This window comes from Sinohyriopsis cumingii, chromosome 2 (genome assembly GCF_028554795.1).
Source record: "Sinohyriopsis cumingii isolate HCF-2022 chromosome 2, ASM2855479v2, whole genome shotgun sequence".
Taxonomy (NCBI): domain Eukaryota; kingdom Metazoa; phylum Mollusca; class Bivalvia; order Unionida; family Unionidae; genus Sinohyriopsis; species Sinohyriopsis cumingii.
The window spans coordinates 91,271,523-91,291,038 of record NC_142962.1 but is presented as its reverse complement, the minus strand read 5'-3'; the positions used below and the strand labels follow the sequence as shown (position 1 = coordinate 91,291,038).

At 35.1% G+C, this 19,516-nt stretch overlaps 1 protein-coding gene across 1 annotated transcript in view; it reads left to right on the top strand.

Annotated features, from left to right (window-relative positions):
- The first annotated feature begins 4,511 nt into the window (after positions 1-4,511).
- LOC149805358 (kinesin-like protein KIF6) overlaps positions 4,512-19,516 on the top strand; it is a 79,349-nt gene continuing 64,344 nt past the window's right edge. The window contains exons 1-3 of the mRNA XM_089949664.1: positions 4,512-4,673; positions 14,030-14,139; positions 16,367-16,441. Of these exons, the coding sequence (XP_089805790.1) occupies positions 4,614-4,673; positions 14,030-14,139; positions 16,367-16,441 (245 nt within the window). The 5' untranslated portion in view covers positions 4,512-4,613. The remainder of the gene's footprint in view (positions 4,674-14,029; positions 14,140-16,366; positions 16,442-19,516) is intronic.

Sequence of the window (19,516 nt, the reverse complement as noted above, 5' to 3'; positions counted from 1 at the left end):
GTCTTACTTTTGTAGTAAGACAATTATGCCGGTAACTAAAAGCATCATTCATTTTCAACTTTGGATGGTGCACAAGAATGGCCTGACATAATCGTCTCGAAGAATAAAGTGCCTGTCACTAAATTCTATGTACAACGTTACAGTTACGTTATATTTTAACGGTAAAATAAAGTGAGTCCTGGTGACAGCTTTGTAATTATGCTTAAAGCATTACCCAGTATGAACGTTTTGGTTCTATCAAACTATCATGACATATGTTAGCTTTACTTAATCAACTAACCGACCTCCTGTGGAACACAAGTTTTCGACATTGTGATCTTATTTACTTCAGCGCAAGTGTTTTCACGGCATGTCCTTTGAAATAAGGCTTTTTCTCTTTTGGGATGGGGTCATGGCGTGGTGCCTTGTCAGGATGATGTCTTCTTAATGACATCATATATTGTTTTAACTGAAGAGCAGAATTCCCATGGTGTTTGACCCAGTAATAATAGTGGTGTAACCATGAACTGTGTGTCGGCAGTTTGGAAGCCTTGTCTCAATCAGTCCAACGTCGTGTGAGTTGGGGATATGTTCCATCCTTTGTCCATGCAGAAGTGAGACAAGATCGGTGTTCTCTGCAAGATGGGAAAGAGTGACGTGTTTGGGTTAATTCCTTTATTGTCTGTCCTGCAATAGGGTATTTATATATATATATATATATATTATACAAACAACACAATTAAATATGTTCATGTCTCTTAAATAAAGAGCATTATTCATAACTTCACGTATGTTATCTCAGCAGCGTACTTTATGTTAAATGCACAGCATATTTTCTTACTGAGCCTACGTTGAAAAGTTAGATGCTCGTTTTGGTGTAAAACCGGAAACGATCAGTAGCTTCAACAAAACGACATAGATTGTTGATGATGACGCAAAGCACAATCAAGGATTTAACAACAGACACACAAAAAACGCAGTCGTAGTTTGAAAATGATGGATTGTTTGCACTTGGACAGGTGGCCGCAAGACAAGCATTTATTGAGCATGGTTGATGTGCATGTCAGATTGAAACGGATGGACAAAGCTAATGATTTCAAAACCACCATCGAACAAGCCAGACTATACGCGCAACGTGTTAACGTCTTCCCTAAAGTTAGAAAGGATATCCGTCAAACCCTGACCTGGAATAACGTAAAATATCCACTAAGATGAATGGAAGTTAAACTTGTCAGTATCGCTATTTGATTCCGATTCAAGACCAAATATGGGTTCCAGGGTTGGTTACCAAAGGACTCTTCATCTTCATCGGAAGCAAAGTAACTCTCAACGGAGTTGACGATCAAAGCCTTTCTAGTTTCATTACTTCAATGTTTCCAATACAGATGTTAACCGAGACGAACATACCTTTTAACCCTCACTTTACCAACAGGAATTATGCAAGATTCACATGACTGTTCGAAGTCACTGGATAATTGGGTACCAAAAGAATACAGGGCATTTCCTACGACGACTATACAGAAGGCTACTGTTTGCAGTGGCTCCATTTCACACCAAATTAATAATGTTGAAATCTGTTAATTCTGCAGGTCTGCTAAATTTGATCCATACCGGATCTTTCAAACTGTTATCGAAGATATAAAGTCACAAACAATATCGATACTCAGCCAGACTGTCGCTTCGACTTGAACAGCATGCTGTCAATCAGGTTCGTAATAAACACAACCGATTTCTCTGCAGAGAATTCTGACTTAAAATCTGTAATATTGACTGTATAAGTGTGGCTGTCCACCTCAAGTTCTGGAAGTCACATTGGTCGTAGATTGAACATAGAAACTGAAATAATCCTCAGGAGCTACCAAGCGAATTTCACACATGGATTCTCTCGGTCGTGATGATTCTGGTGGTGATGCATACGAATCAATCGTCAAAGTCGTTAGGATGCATATGTGTTAACGGTGTTCACCTCGAGTTAGTTGACGCAGAAAGTTGTCGCTACCGTCTCGCTGCTTTGTTTCTGGCTTCACCACTGAATTGTGTGATGGTTCCATTATAAGGTTGTATTCAAGTTTGATTTCATGGTTTTATATATATATATATATATATATATATATATATATATATATATATATATATATATATATATATATATATATATTGCAAACAACAGTGCCAAACAAGTGTAAAACCAGCCTTTCTGCAAGGGCACAAAGCCACAACGTACGATAACACAACCGAAACAAGAACAAAACATAAAAACTTAACTACTGTACCTTTTAAGTGTTTGTCTTTAACAATGTATTCCATTCCCAGGGGACCCATAGTGAGATCCTAATGTTAAAAGTTCTATACGAACTTGCAGGCCCTATAGACTTCCCATAAAGCCCATAGTGGCTTCAATGTATAATCCCGTAAGTCCCATATTGACTTTAATATAAAACTCCCATTATGCCAACAGTGACCCCAATTTTCAATCCCACATTGGCCATGATGCTATCGTAATGTTAATTTTTCATAAACCCCGTAGTGGCCCCTTGTAATGTTAAACCCCATAAGGCCAATACTGTCAGCCCATGGGTGCAGTGCTGTGAGAACGGCGTTTTCTTACTTTTTGCGCGCGTTCCCTTACTTTCTCTGCTCTCGCCATTGTCCCCCACCACCGCAACTGAGTAGCATGTGTTCCGTCACTTCTCTATTACGTTCTCTCACTTTTTGATTTAGCACTACACCACTATGTCCTCCCGTCCTACTCCCATCCCGACCGCTTCGCGGACCATTCCGACGCCCTAAGCTACTGATGACATAGGTGCCATAGTGAATTTTTTGTCACAACTGCAGAGCCATTAGCAGCTTCTCTGTCAGTCTCACTGATCATATCGCCGATGCCGTTTTGTCTTACTCTGTGTGTGTGTGTGTGTGTGTGTGTGTGTAAGTTAGACTTTTAGCGTAGCTTTAACATTTTGTCACTCATATCGCTACGATGTCTGCAGTGTGGCTGTCTAAAGGTAGCGCTCTATAGTTTCGCATTTTGCATATAATTTTAAAGGAAAAGAATTTCCCCGGCTTTCCTCGCTGGTTATGCTGGCTATTTAAAAAGACCTTGAATATCATGGGTATAGTTCAAAGAACCGTTCATTCCCTTTTATTTTGGTGTATGGTTGTTAGGTGTAATATGGGTTATAGAGTACACAACTTGGCCTTACTCCAGATGTGCATCTTTTATAAAAGTGCTAGCTCCACTTGGGCATTTTCACTTCCTGAAATTCAGAGGTAAATTGTATAAAAAGAGCAGATAACTTATTTTGCATTTTATATATTTGGTAATTCATTCATTGCACTTTCAGGAGCTGGTATTGTCTAGTTTGGCAAAATTAATTTTCCCTATTTACATATATGTTAACGATAGTGTACTTTAGATAAATTCAGGCTGATTTTTGGAGCTCAAGGGAGCAGTCATTGTATTCAGCAGTGCGCTTAGATATTTACAATTTCCAAAAGTACAATATCAAAGGAATATCAGCCACATTACATTAAAGTAGAATAGAGGTATGCCAACATTCTCTCCACTGTGCTTGTTTTAAATGCAAACAACTTCACCTTACATACGTCACTCTCTGAAAAGTACATAATAACTGGTGAACGCCTCCAAAGTGATGTCCAGCACTGGGGCATAATGCCGCAGATATGTGGCATGATGTCCCACCCAGTCACATTATCCTGACACCAGGCCGACCAGTCCTAACCCTAACCTCTTAATGCTGAGCGCCCAGCGAGGCAACTGTTAGTACCATGTTTAGAAGTCTTTGGTATGACTCGGCCGGGGTTCGAACCCACGACCTCCCGCATGCTCTAACCTCTAGGCCACCGGAGCGGTCGAAAAAAGAGGTGGTCATAATGCTGTCAAGCGTAACCACAATCCTGGTCTTCAGCTGGAAATAGATATACTAGAATGCAGTCTTGTATTGTGTCTTTTAATAATCTGCTTAACAAGCACAGCTTTATTTGTAATGTATGTACCTAGGTGTTTATGCCAGAAACACCGGACACAGTTATTTGTTAAAGATCTATTTAGTATAGTTACAATCCAATTACTACGTCTACTCTGTTAATTAATTAGTATTAAATTATCAAAGCTGTATTCATACACAACCAGTGATATATTATGATATATAAAATATAATTTAAGTGGGTTTTGGTGTTTTTGCTGTGTATCTGTGCGTTTCGTTGTATATGCTGTCATTTTCATCTTGGTGTTATTTTAAGTTTCGCATTTCATGCTATATTTTCTGATTTGCAAACCTTTTCGTGCGCATTTTTCATTCAAACTCCACGACCCCTTTCATTTTTCCGTATGGCATAGTTCTCACAGAACTACGAGATCAGTTTGGTTTAACGAGACTCCCCAGACCCTAGTTCGTATGCTCAATGCCTTGCACTCCAATCAGGAAACCTTAAGAAGCGGGGAACCAGACTATGATTCGACTTCCATGGCACAGCGATAAAAGCTGAAATGGGCCGAGTGACCCAGGCTACTGTAAACAATGAGGAGATACTGTTGGTTAAGTCCCTAAAATTTCGCTAATCTCCTCATTCAAAGAGTGAAGGATTGATGGTAAAATTTGAGAAACATAACAATGGTTAAGCAGACAATCCAAATATTTGCTCGTGTGAAGCCAACGAAAGGAAAAACTGGCGTAAGTATATCCGTAATCGATAGAAGCTTGTCAGTTAAGTGACTCCTCGGAGCGATGAATAGTGTCAGTACACAAATGTCCCCTTCAGACCCGGTATTCTCGACACATTTTGAGCAGATATCTCAACTTTAACCCCAAGTTCTCAAAACTTTGACGTTCTCCTAGATTTCCACAACAAAAAGTCTATTCTCGTCATATATCACAACTGACAAAATTATAATAAGCACACGTGACCTTTGCCCTACAATGTAAGACATAGCATATGTTGTTTTTGTTTTAGTGCTGTCTTACTACCCAAATAACGGCCTTGTATAGCCTGTTCCGATGTCGGTTGACATTGGAATGAGTAGTCAAAGTTTCAAAATATCTCACACACCTGGCTGCCTATATCGACACTCTTCCACTAATTTATGTGCAATTAATATACTTACTGTGCTGCCTTTATCCTGGTGGAATCAAAATATGACACTAGCAAATGGACGCATTTTTATTTTCCACTGACATACATTTGAATTTGTTGCAATGCAACTGTAGTCAAGGTATGCTGAAGTATGTTTTAAGTAGGTTCATGTGGCGGATATTTTTCTTGAACGAAAGGAAACATTGTTTAAAGTTCCAACAGGCATACTATATTTTCATTCATTTCATTAAAGAATAATATTTCAACTTAACCCAATTTCGCCATTCCTGGCTTTCATCCCTTTTCAGCCAACTGAAATGTAAACCAATGAAACTTCAAAACAGGTCCATTTCTTTTGTGAGAATTTGAATTTATTAGAGAAAAGACATCAGGGTAAGTAAAGTCTGGCAAAAACATTATAACATTACTTTGTACAAAAGTGTCATTATTGGTTGCCAGTTGTGCATGATATTCCAGAAAAGTTGACTTTCGTTACACTGTTAGTCGACATCAAAACATGCTACACAATGCTGTTAGTTAGGCAGTAAGACCCATCACCCCCCTGAACAAAAGTTTTGGGTGATGTCTCTTACATTGTAGGACTAACATGACCTTAAACTTGAATGCAGAGTTTAAGTTCAGGAAGTAGTTATCTAAGTTTTATTGCATCAACAAATATTCCCTAGGACACTAGTGCATAACAAACAGACAAAACTACATATTTGTTTTGTTTAAAGCAGGTGTAAAGAATGAGTTTGATGCAAGGTTGGAATTTCGAGGCCATGGCGTACATTCCCACACCATATCAAACAAGTTATTTGCCCGGAATTGGAACAAGACACTTATTTGGTTTTGTATTTATTATGCATCACCTTTTTATTCATAAATTCTTTTAATTATTTAATGTATAACTTAAATAATGCATTATGCATTTTGTATTTTATGAAAGATATTGTACAAGTCTCATGTATGTAAGTCTAAATATATACTGTGCAGTTGTTTCATTGGACTGTCTTAATTGCAGATATAAATTAATCTTTAGTATATGAATGGATTTAAACTGCAGTCACCAGTGAGTGGATTTTTTCCTTACTTCTCAAATGGAACATAAGTTTTGGATCCATAAGTAACATGTCACTTTATTTCTCACACTCCTTTTACTGAATACACACTCTACATCCAAACAAATGTCATTTGAAATTTCACAAACTCAGAGTAATTAAACATGCTAAGTTGTACACAGAAAGCTCACAGTATATTGAAACGCACAATTTTTGCTTTCATTTAATACAAGAAATTGTTGATGGATTGAACTTAAAGTGATAAGAAAAGTATATATTTTAAAGAAATTGAAGTTTCTGTTTCTGTCTAACATGCTGAATAGATTTGTAATAGTCATCTGATTATATCGTAACAAGAAATCAGTATTGCAATATTGTTCTTCTCTTTACTTTTATGTCAACTTGAACAGTCACAAGAACTTAAAATATAAACATACAGTGTCCTCCATGTGCCCCATTGATGAAAAAGTCAACAACATTGTAAGAAGATGTAATTCTTCAAAATTTGCTTTACAGTTAAAACAGCTGCTATTCTCTGAGATATGTCTATGACTATGTTGCAAATTTCTTAAGATTTACTTAAAAATTAAATTCCTCTGTAATTTTAATAGACAAACTATGAGTACCTTCACTTAATCTTGCTCCTTAAAACATATAATTCTGCAGACTCTACCTTTGAAACTCAGAAACTGAAATGGATTTTAGCATAATTTGTTATTTTAGATGATTTACATTGTGGAGTGTTTTTTGGGTGTTAAACATGGGAGTAAGTTTTCTTCACAGGTGGGTCATTTCTAACCATGTCTTCAAACTTGACATGACTCCCTGAGTCTTTCTTACTTTGTCTGGAGTTTTAAAATTATAGTACAAGATTTCATTGGCAAAATACTTTCTGTCCAACATATTGTAGTCCACCTTTACTAACTCTAATTTATTGGTAGATACTATGAAATGAATATATACTGCTTGTCTCTACTTTCAATAATCATTTTTTAAGCCCAGTGGCAAAAGTGGCCATGTTCACACAATGTGACTGCAGTTCTCAAAATTTCAAAAATTAAATTTTTGAATTAAAATGGTTAGCATTAAAGCATTTCCAATATTTTTTTAATGTTCTGTTATTGAATATTTCTAGTAGTAAAAGTAGTTCCAGGCTGGGTGGGTGATATCAAAATTTTAGGTGTGCAGTACAGAATTACAGATTCAGCATCGTTAGCACTTGCCAGATCAGCGATATAAATGAGTATGTAATAAAATTGATATCTGGGATCCATGTGGCATAATGGCAATCTATGTCAATAATGACTGACCTGATTTGAAACTACCAGTATGATTATGTCATGAACATATAAATTATCCCATTGTATAATCATCTAATAACTTGCATGGGTTGTTGCATGTGGATAGATGACCATTTTGATGCAACAGTGATAGTGATGAATTAGAAAGGATTTAATGCCAGTCAGCCAGATTCAGAAAGGGTCAGCATAGTTTGTGTGAGGAGGAATGCATGCTGCAAAGGCCTGACCTTCCATCTCAGTATGTGTGTGTGTGTAATTTTGACTTTTAACGTAACTTTAACAATTTTTCAGTCATATCACTATGATGTCTGCAGTGTGGCAGTTTATAGTGATGTTTAGGACTGGGGCATCATGTCGCAGACATGTAGCATGATGTCCCACCCAGTCACATTATCCTGACACCAGGCCAACCAGTCCTAACACTAACCTCTTAATGCTGAGTGCCAAGCAAGGAAGCTTTTAGTACCATTTTTGTAAGTCTTTGGTATGACTCGTCTGGGGATCGAACCCACAACCTCCTGCATCCAAGGTGGACACTCTAACAACTAGGTCACCAGAGTGGTCCCATCTCAGTAACTATGCCAAACAACTAAGAGATTAGTTTTATTCTGTGAAGCTGTTGATGGGTTAATATCAGCATTACCAGCAGAAAAATGTCTGACCCAAATTAAACTTTAACATTCAGTTAGGATCAGAAATTTCTTTGTATAATCTGAGTCTCTTCTAGATCAGAAAATTTAGGAAGTAAATCACCTCCCCATTCTAAAAAAGGAGGGAATTGGGTCCAACTACAAACTGCATAGACCCAGATCTACCAACACTTAATATGCTGGTAGATCTTGGTCTATGCAGTTTGTTAGGAGCAACCAATGGAACAGATAAGAAAGATCCTGATTCAGCAGACAGTCCTTGACAAGTTATTCATTACTACACAAGAACTACAGGTAAAGACCTGGATAGGGGCCCCAGGTGGCTGAGTGGTCTAAAGTGCTCACCTTTACTGGTCACTGTCATCTCACCTCTGTCTGCTGGGGTTCAAGTCTTCAGTTTGGCCAATGTGGATATGTGAGAAAGCTTGCCAGTAGCTTTCCATGGGTCATTGGTTCTTACCTGGGTTTTCCTGGATGTTTATTCCACATTCTAAGCTGGCCACTATTTATACCCTATGATGAAATATAAAAATGCCCACTGAGTGCTTCTCAAGGAGAGGAGTATGGTAGGATAACACCAATATGAATATGATATGACATAATGGAAATGTTTAACGTAATGTCACATATTGATTCTATGCTTGTAAATAAAGAAGTATTGCTACCTTGCATGGAATATTAATTTTTTTGATGAATATTGCTATATTTAAAGTCAAGAAGTTGCATGCTATTAAGAACATTTAGTTTTCTTTGCTCTCTTTTATTTGTTTTATTTTTATGTGTTGAAGTTTTTATACTCTGCTAAAATTATTTAATTGAGTAAATCATTAAAGAAGGCAGAAATAGAAAAGATGTAATGATGTTTTTTTTCTTCTTTTACCTGGACCACTGTTGCAGAGATGATATGTTTACTGTAAAAGATAACTTTGTGCCAAGCTCTCCTTGTGCTTGCAATTAATAGAGAAGGGATGCTATTTTAAAATATCATGAGAAAAAAGACATTTGTTTTCCTTGCAGGAAAATAGATGACAAACCTTTCTCTTATGCTGTACTAAAGTTCAGCATTATTATTAAAATGATCTCTCAGTTCATTTCAAATAGATACCTACAGTGATATAACCATTTGACAGCTGCAGTCATATACCATATATACTCACTTATAAGTCGAGTAAGACTGCAAATGACTAAGGTCCTGATCTGCCATAGCATAATGCACCTGCCATTCATGGTCTATGTCCTTTGTTCTACTGATTACTTCTAAAAAAAACTACACAAACCTAGATCTGCCAGTACATTATGTTATGGCCAACCTGGGCCAGCGCAGTTTGCAGTTAGACTCATCAGCAAGTATATATGGTACAGTATATGTTCTGTTTCAAGGGTGACTGTCAAGATGACAGTACTGTTGTCCTCTGCCTGAGTGGAGAAATGACATTGTATCCTCTCACAAAATCTATCCTTATTTACTGACGTTTATTTGGATTTTATTCAGCATGGATTTTACTCAGTTTAGAGATTCAAGTTGGATACACGATAATTTTCATTAACAAGAGGTTTTTAGGTTTAAATGTATATGACAATAAAAGTATGTAAAAAAACGAAATCAATTCATGCTAATGAAAACAACAACCAGTTTCCTTGTAACTGAGCTGACGTTAACTGGTCAGTTTACACAGAAAGAAAATAATCCTAGCTTATCCTGTCTTACAATGATTTTTCTGTTTCATTTTAATGCCAATATAATAATAATTGATAATGTTTTACTATTTTATTTCAATTACATTTTTTAATTTAACATTTTCTTTTATTTGTATGCTATCAAGATCATAGCAGGCCAAAATTAGTTGTTATCTGAAGGCTATAGTATTTGCATAACCACCTGTTTGTTTGTACCTTAATTTTAAAAATAAAAAGCATCAAGGACATAAAAATGCATAAAACTTAGTCATTTCATTCATCGGTTTATAATTACTAGATTGATTGTTGCCAGAGCATCCCTAACACTGTTAACATACTGGTGTTTAATTTCAGTTGTGCTCTGATGGTATCAGGTATATATGATATAACTCAAATGGTATCAGGTAAATATGATATAAATCGAATGGTATTAGGTAAATATGATATAAATCAAATGGTATCAGGTAAATATGATATAACTCGAATGGTATCAGGTAAGTATGATATAAATCGAATGGTATCAGGTAAGTATGATATAACTCGAATGGTATCAGGTAAATATGATATAAATCGAATGGTATCAGGTAAATATGATATAACTTGAATGGTATCAGGTAAATATGATATAACTCGAATGGTATCAGGTAAATATGATATAACTCGAATGGTACTGATATTGGGCATATATTATATGATTCTGATAGTACCAGTTTCAAGCATTAATTATATAACTCTGATGGTACCAGTAACAGGTACATGTAAAACCCGTTATAACTCAATGCTCAGGGTCCATAGAATAACATTGCGATATAAGCAGGATTGCATTAACAAATTTTGTAAAAACAACTTTCCCATAGAAAATGTACATTGAAATTTCAATGTCATCAGTTTTCACTAACCTCTTGATCATATATCGTTTGTTTTGTTTGTCGGATTTCATCAGACATCAAATATACTTCAGTTTTGAATTGTATGATGTACAGGCCAATTTGGCAGAAAATATGCACAGTGAAGTTAAGGCAACATTAAAAGCAGTGCTGGGATTCAAAATTTGCTAGGGATATGAATAATCGGCTTTTCCAAGAGCATAATTTGTTTTACCTGTATATATGATATGACTCGATGGTGTCAGATATATATGATATAACTCTGATGGTACTGGTATCAGGTATATATGTATATATGATACAACTCTGATGGTACCGGTCTCGAGTATATATGATACAACTCTGATTGTACCAGTCTCAGGTATATATGACATAACTCTGATTGTACTGGTCTCAGGTATATATGATACAACTCTGATGGTACCAGTTTCAGGTATATATGATATAACTGATTGTACTGGTCTCAGGTATATATGACATAACTCTGATTGTACTGGTATCAAGTATGTATGATATAACCAGGGATGGTCCTGGCTTTTAAAAAGCTGTCGCCCAAAAAATCGCCAACCTCAATATTTTGTCGCCAATTTTCAAAAAGTGTCGCCAGAACAAGTAGTGTACATTTTTTCAAGTGTTAATTTAGTCTATTAATGTAACAGGCAATGAAAATTACAAAAGATGGGTTGGTTAATTATACTCTAATTACAACAAGCATTAACAAAATGTACTCTAATTACAACAACATTAACAAAATGTTACAAAGTGTTACTTGAAGATCCGTCGCGATTTTAGGGCTGCCCACTTGTTGAATGCAGTTTCAAAGTCTAATTTTTCACATCTGTACATGCTGATTCTCATTGATATTCTCGAGAGATGAGATGCAGAGTTTATTTCTGATGTCAGTTTTTATAAGGTTCATCTTACTGAATCCACGTTCACAGTCTACAGTGCTGACAGGTGACACCAGTAGTCTCTCAGCAGCCCCCCCCCCCCCATGGCTAGCTTCACAAAGCTTGAAGTGAATAGCTTCCTAAATCCCAAGAATGATCACTGAATGCTGTATAAATTTTCTCGACAAGCAAAATAGGATCTCCATTCCCACAAATGAAACTTACATGAGTCAACACCTGGCAATATTGGACCGTATATATAAGCATAAATTCACACCGAATTTAGGGATTCCTGTATTTTGAGAAATAAATAATTATTATTAATTATGTAAAACTGTTTTGTTTTTGCTATTTCTTGTTGCGGAGTTTAAGTCTCTGCAGCCGTAACATGGACTGATGGCAAAAGGAAAAGATCAATGAGTAAAATGCTGCACTGGCGACAGATAAAATTGTGATTGAGATATTTTCCATTTGCTTTGTATTTATGCGCAGTAGTCGGTCTTCAAAGGTTATCAGTTTTCTATGAAGGTTCAGCAAAACTATTGTATTGGTATATGTAAAAAAAAAACAAAAAAACAACAGAAGGATTAGCCATTCAATTAATTGTATCTGTTCTATTCGCGTCTTCAGAAGTCGGTCAGTTGTAGGTATAGTTCGGTAGCATGATTGACTATATCACAGCATACAGTACTCGGCCCAGATGTCAGCATAAGCAGATTATGATATAACAATGCAATGTAAAGATGAGGTTGTCAATAAGAACAAATGATCATTTGTGTAACAGATTGATTCAAATGCATTGCTTAGTCAAGTTTGTGGCTTCCTTTCATTCTCCCTTTTTAATTTATCCAGTCCAAATCCATGATTGTATGTACAAATTAAATAACCAAAAAGTCTGTCGCCAAAAAAATCGCCAGATGGGATATTTTTGTCGCCAATAAGGAAAAAAAATCGCAATTTGCGACATTGGCGAAGCCCAGGACGATCCCTGTATAACTCTTATGGTATCAGGTATATATGATTCTATGATCTTAAAATAAATAACAGACAAGATGTGTGTTGTGATGTAACTTAGAGATATAAATTATTTTTTAATGTTGATAAACTTGTTGGTTTTGCTTCTTGTCTGTTATATCGCTGTGGTGACCTAGTGGTTAGAGCGTCCACCTCGGATGCAATAGGTCGTGGGTTCGATCCCCAACCGAGTCATGCCAAAGACTTTAAAAATTGTACTAACAGCTGCTTCGCTTGGTGCTCAGCATTAAGAGGTTAGTGTTAGGACTGGTCAGCCTGGTGTCAGGATAATGTGACTTGGTGGGACATCATGCTAAATGTCTGCAGCATGATGCCCCAGTACTGGACATCACTATAAACTGTCACACTGCAGACATCATAGCGATATGACTGAAAAATTGTTAAAGCTATGTTAAAAATCTAGATCACACACACACATCCTCTTTAATTTATCTAAACACAACATTAAACACATCTGCAAACTGATATTAAAACAAGAACATAGGAAATAAGAATGTAGGAATGAATTAATTATCCACAATATTTTCTTACCCAGTCAGTGCTGCAATACTTTCTATGTGACACATGTCAGAATAGCCCACATTACAATACAACCCACTTGAATGAACCAACCAATGGAAAATCATCCCAATCTTGTACACATGTTTATTTTTATGATTAATTTTAAAACTTGGAATAACCTATTTATAGCAACTCATGCAATCTACAGTGATGGACCAAAAGTGAAAGACATAATATAGATATACATAACATTATACCCATCTCTATCTCGAGTACTAAGATACAACTTGAAATGCAGTATTATTTGTGTACACTATCAAAATTGCTCAAGATCATGGGCACTGTTTTTATTAACAAGAGTGGAATAAATAGTTTAATATATACATTAGATTTAGGTATCAAAATAAATATATTGGTAAATGGTTTAATGTATATATTATAGTTAGGTATCAAAATAAATATATTGGCATGTTATACCAAGGACGAGTTGGCCCTTTCTGTAATCAGTAATTTTATACAATGCATACTTGGGAAAGATATTATCCAAGTGCAGACAACATATACCCATATATGCCATGGCATAATGCAGTGGCATATCTGAATTTATGCAGGTTGTTAGGATTAATCAGTGGAACAAACAACATAGACCCAGATCTGCTGGTGCATTATTCAACATCAGATCAGGGACAATGTTTTTGGACTTGGACCAAACTTGTATGTAAGTATATATGTCAGTTTATCAATGTATGAAGTAATTGAAGTTTATGGTGCATGGAATGTATTTACAGCAGTGAGCTAAATAATAGTTATTCCATGCAATGTTTAACTTTACTGATAGTAATATTCTCTGTTGTTTTTTTATGATAGGATTGATACATTCTGTCATGTTGTAAGACAAAATGTTTCCATGTGACCAATAACATATATAACCATCATTTCTTGTTATTTTTCAAGGTATATGAATGTGATACTGATGAAGAAGGACAACCAAGGTTGACTTTCACTGTCCCAAGGGAATTGGCAGATGGCTTCATCAACAACAAAAGAGAACTCTATAAATTTAGGTAATAGCACTTTTGCTATGTGTTTCCTCTTATGGCATAAGCTGACATATGATTCCTTGTGAAGACAGCAATCCATATTTCTGAAGACAAATTGGAACATTCTGTTGCCTGTGAGTGTGATGTTGCCTATTTACTCAACCAGTGAAGGCAACTTTGATTTTTTAAAAATACATGGAATGCATAAACTTCAATTACTAATACCATTCAGTTAAATGATTATAAAAATTTGAAGCCATGTCATGGCTATTTTTCAATGAAAAAGTCTTGATTTAGTCGATTACAACCCACCCATTCAGCAAATAAAGTAATGCTCCAAATTAATTAACATTAACTCAGCTGAATAACATATAACCCATTCAGCATGGAATGCCATGATGCTTCAACACAATTACTGTTAACTATAAGCTAACTCACACAGCAAACAATGACTCTTCAATGTAATTAATGTTAACCCAGCTGAGTATAAGCTAACTCATACAGCAGACCATGACACTCCAATATAATTAATGTTAACCCTGCTGAATGAAAGCTAACCCATACAGCAAACAATGACACTCCAATGCAGTTAATGTTGACCCAGCTGAATAACATCTGATCCACTCAGCAGACCATGACACTGAAACATAACTATTGTTAACCCTATTGAATACCAGCTTACCCATGCATCAAAAAACAATGACACTCCAACATAATTAATGTTAACCCACCTGGAAATAAAATATCTTCATACGTTTACATTTAAGAGCTTTCATAACATCATCATGGATGCTTTTCATGTAGATCTGTGAAGCTCATCAATGACAATGAATAAACCTTTATATATACCATGGCTTGCTCATAAAAAAAAGAAGTTTAATTTGCTTAAATGGTGTGGTCACTACTGATATGCTTCAGTGACCATAGAAGTCAGGATGAAACTACTGCTTGTTTAAGAAACACATGGCCACTGTCTGTAGAAGATAGGTGACCACTGAGTACATGACATTTATACAGAAAATTTGCTCAGGGAAAATTAAAATGGCAGTTTTGATGAGGCGACTGCTGATAAACTCAGGTTATATATATATATTACTCCTTGATTTTAGCAATTTCCATGGTGGCCTAGTAGCTAACTGTCTCGTGTTTTTGTGTGTGTACGAACACAAACATACACACATATAGATTTAATTTGTTACCATGCAATACCAAAACACAACGCAATTGATGACGTACTGAATCAGAAACAGAAATTGGTAGCGATGAATCATGTACTGTCATTGTGGATCCTATATCTTCATAGTTTTAATGTAACAGCAGTTCCATCCACAAGAGCCAGTACTTAGAATTAATGTAATATTTATTCCATCTATATGAGCCAGTTCACTGTACATAGTTTTGATGTAACATTCATTTCGTCTATAACAGCCAGTTCACTGTACATAGTTTTAATTTCATAGCACGTCTATCCATAAGAGCCAGTTCACTGTACATAGTTTTAATTTGATAGCAGTTCTGTCCATAAGAGCCAGCTCACTGTACATAGTTTTAATTTAATAGCAGTTCTATCCATAAGAGCCAGTTCACTGTACATAGTTTTAATTTGATAGCAGTTCTATCCATAAGAGCCAGTTCACTGTACAGTTTTAATTTAATAGCAGATCTATCCATAAGAGCCAGTTCACTGTACATAGTTTTAATTTGATAGCAGTTCTATCCATAAGAGCCAGTTCACTGTAGTTTTAATTTGATAGCAGTTCTATCCATAAGAGCCAGTTCACTGTACAGTTTTAATTTAATAGCAGATCTATCCATAAGAGCCAGTTCACTGTACAGTTTTAATTTGATAGTTATATCCATAAGAGCCAGTTCACTGTACATAGTTTTAATTTAATAGCAGTTCTACCCATAAGAGCCAGTTTACTGTACATAGTTTTAATTTAATAGCAGTTCTACCCATAAGAGCCAGTTTACTGTACATAGTTTTAATCTAATAGCAGTTCTACCCATAAAGACCAGTACATTTTTTTCTCATTATACCATCTACATGAAAAACAAACTAAGTCTCACAGAAAGGTTGAAAATATTCTTTTTGCATCATAAATTTCATTGGAAATGTGAACTCATGAAAGACCCAATAGTTATGCAAAGTCATTCATCCAAACTCCAGTTTGTCAATAACAGACTTAAAATAAATTTGGGTTTGATACTGTGACTGATTTTTTAGCTTTTCATCATTGTCTATTTTCAGGTTCCAACATGTTTTTGACCAGAATTCCATGCAAGACGATATATTTGACCATGTGGCCAAACCAGTGATTGACAAGTAAGGAATTTTTAAAGACATATATGCATTAAAATGATTATTGCATTTTATTGTGATAGACTTGACAAAATATGACTTTGCATCAGCTTGCATTATTTATTAAGCATATGTGTGCATTTATGCATAGAGAATGTTCACGCATACATGTGACCCGCCCCTCAATATTCAAGGAGATGTCCTGATTCAATTCAAATTTGTGATATGCAAAATTGGCACTTTTTGCCCTAACCTTCCTTAGAGTGCTAAATATATTTTGGTACAGTAGTCTTGCAACATAGAAGGTATTCACACACACACAGTGATATTTCCATGATTTATAGTGAGAGAGAATACCTAATGTGGACTAAAAGTAAAGTGAGAAAACTGGACACCTGATAAAAGATAATACTGTATACAGTTTGGAAAAAGTTCGTGGAAAGGAAGTATCACATATACAGTATATGGGTGCTACATTGGTGAAATCGGTAAATTTTGGTTATTTAACTTCATTTTACTTTTAAATTTGTTGATTAACAAAATAAAATACATAGAAATATTTGATATGAAAATACAGACTCAGTAGAGACTGAATTTTTAAGAGAAAGTTATCGTCTATTAAAAAATATGCAGACACATGAGATTTTGAATTTGAGATGCCTTTATTTGGAACACAGGTGGCTCATTTACCATTTTTCCAAAGCTATTACATTCCATGAGAGTTAACCATTTATGTGAAAATGACATGTTGGAATGTCATGATTAGAACTCTTTAAAAATATGATAGGGTTTTAGATACAACCCTTTTATTGGGTGGGGGGGTGCAGATGTCAAAGTTTGTATTTTCATCATTGTTGAAAACTCAGGCAGTTTGTATTTTCATCACTGTTGAGAACTCAGGCAGTTTGCAGTTTCATCACTGTTGAGAATTCAGGCAGTTTGTATTTTCATCACTGTTGAAAACTCAGGCAGTTTGTATTTTCATCACTGTTGAAAACTCAGGCAGTTTGTATTGTCATCACTGTTGAAAACTCAGGCAGTTTGTATTTTGGATTTTTATATTGACATTAGGGATAATACCCTTCCCAATGGAGAAAATTGCATCAAAATCAAAGAGTTTTAAGTGTCATTTATGGAGAAAATCTTCCAAAATGTAAATTTTTCTTGCTTTTTTGTAGAACATTATTTATAGATTAAAAATGTTTCTCTGGTAATAATTTAATCCAGCCAAATTCCTGAAATTTGCTCCCCAAACAATGAAGGTGGTTACTGCCCAATAATGTACAAGTGTATTGATTCCATAGTCATGTCAAGTAAAAATGACAAATTTTATGCTGTAAACAGTTGCAGATTGTGATTTTAAAAAAAGCAGAATAAGGGCTTTTCTTTTCCTTTTTCTTAATTTCTAAATGAAGAACACAAAAAATGGAGACTTACTCAGCTGCCAAGTGTCCAGCTTTTTCCATATTTGTCCGGTATTTTGAACTTGAATAAGTGTCTAAGCTTTTCTTGCAAAAAATACATTTTGTAATTTAAAAAAAATACTAAAACATTTCCTTTCAATTTTCAGTTTAGAATGGGCTCTCGGTTCCATTCTGATAGAAATGTATTGCATTTATATAGGAAAACAGTTCTAAAATATGACTGGTCCATTCAAAATCAAGGTTACCATACCTGTCACTATCCACCATTTTGAATTATGTTAACAGTTGCCACTATCATGGTATCTCATCTTTGTAATATTCAGCTTCTAATTATGTTGAATAGGAAAGCAGAATATTCAGAATTTTCTCTGGGAAAGACAGGAAAATAAAACTTGTAGGACAATTGTGCCCTTGTTTAGATTTGTGAAACCATCTAGTAAGGAGAAAACTTTATGTTTTGCAAATTGTGTAATGTGATTTCCCTATTGGGCATTGATGCCCATGAAATACAAGAGTATTAAAAAGCTAATAAACATCAGCTTGCTGCTTCATTATCAACAACTCAGCCTAAACTTACGACATATTTAAAACCAGGGATAACCTTGATATAATTCGATCAAAGTTTGGTTTATTAAATTTCTTTTAGAAATGAACCTTCATCTTTCAGTTACTAGTGTTGCTGGAAAAAAATTCGCACATGATTTCTGGACAGTAAAATCGCATATGATTACTCATGTGAAAAACAAAAACAGTTAAGTAAGAAAATCACACAGAATTCAAATTATCAATGAAAGATGGTACATTGGAATCGATAATGATTGAGAAAAAAAATTAGGTGTGGAGAAAGCTTCTCTAAACAGCCCATGTCTGAGTGTGTTGCACTCTTGCACCTTCTAAATGGGCACCTGAATGGAACAGGGTGCCCATTCTAAATGTGCAAGAGTGCAATACATGCATCTTTGACATTAAATATAGTTAAGGAAGGTACTGTCCAACTTTATGGATAGTTGTAGATGTTGTAAAAAGTTACTTATGCATTAAAATTTAAAAAATCAGTATTTGTTCCTGAAAATCAGTATTTTTGTCATAAGCAGTCAGTACTTTTGTCATAAGCATTCAGCATTATGATTTTTTTAATTTTAATATCTCATAAGGTTCTTAATGAATTTTGAGTTTCATGATGTTAATCTTCAGAAGCGGTTTTTGTTTTGTCTTCCATATTTCTTGACTTGTATATCATTCAGAGTTTTAATATTCATTAAATAGGTACACCTAATTTCTCTAGAACTATTCCTCAGAATTTTTCACTTTAGTCTGACAATTATGTATAAATCGCATTGATCAACTGCTATGCTGAACTTTGTGCATAGGACAGTGCTTTGTTTGCCAGGCAAAGACTAATATCATGTAGTGTTCCCCCATCAGAAAAAAAATATGCATACCATATATGCTCACTAATATGTATGGTTCAACTGCAAACAACGTAGACCAGATCTGTCTCACATAATGTTAATATTACAGCAGTCTTGCTTTGCTTTCACTTCAAAACAGAATGGTAGTAAGTATACCGTATATACTCAAATATATGTCGGATCCAACTGCATATTGTGCTATCACATCAGCTTACTTCTAACAAATTACATTTACGCAGATATGCCAGCTCATTATGTAATGG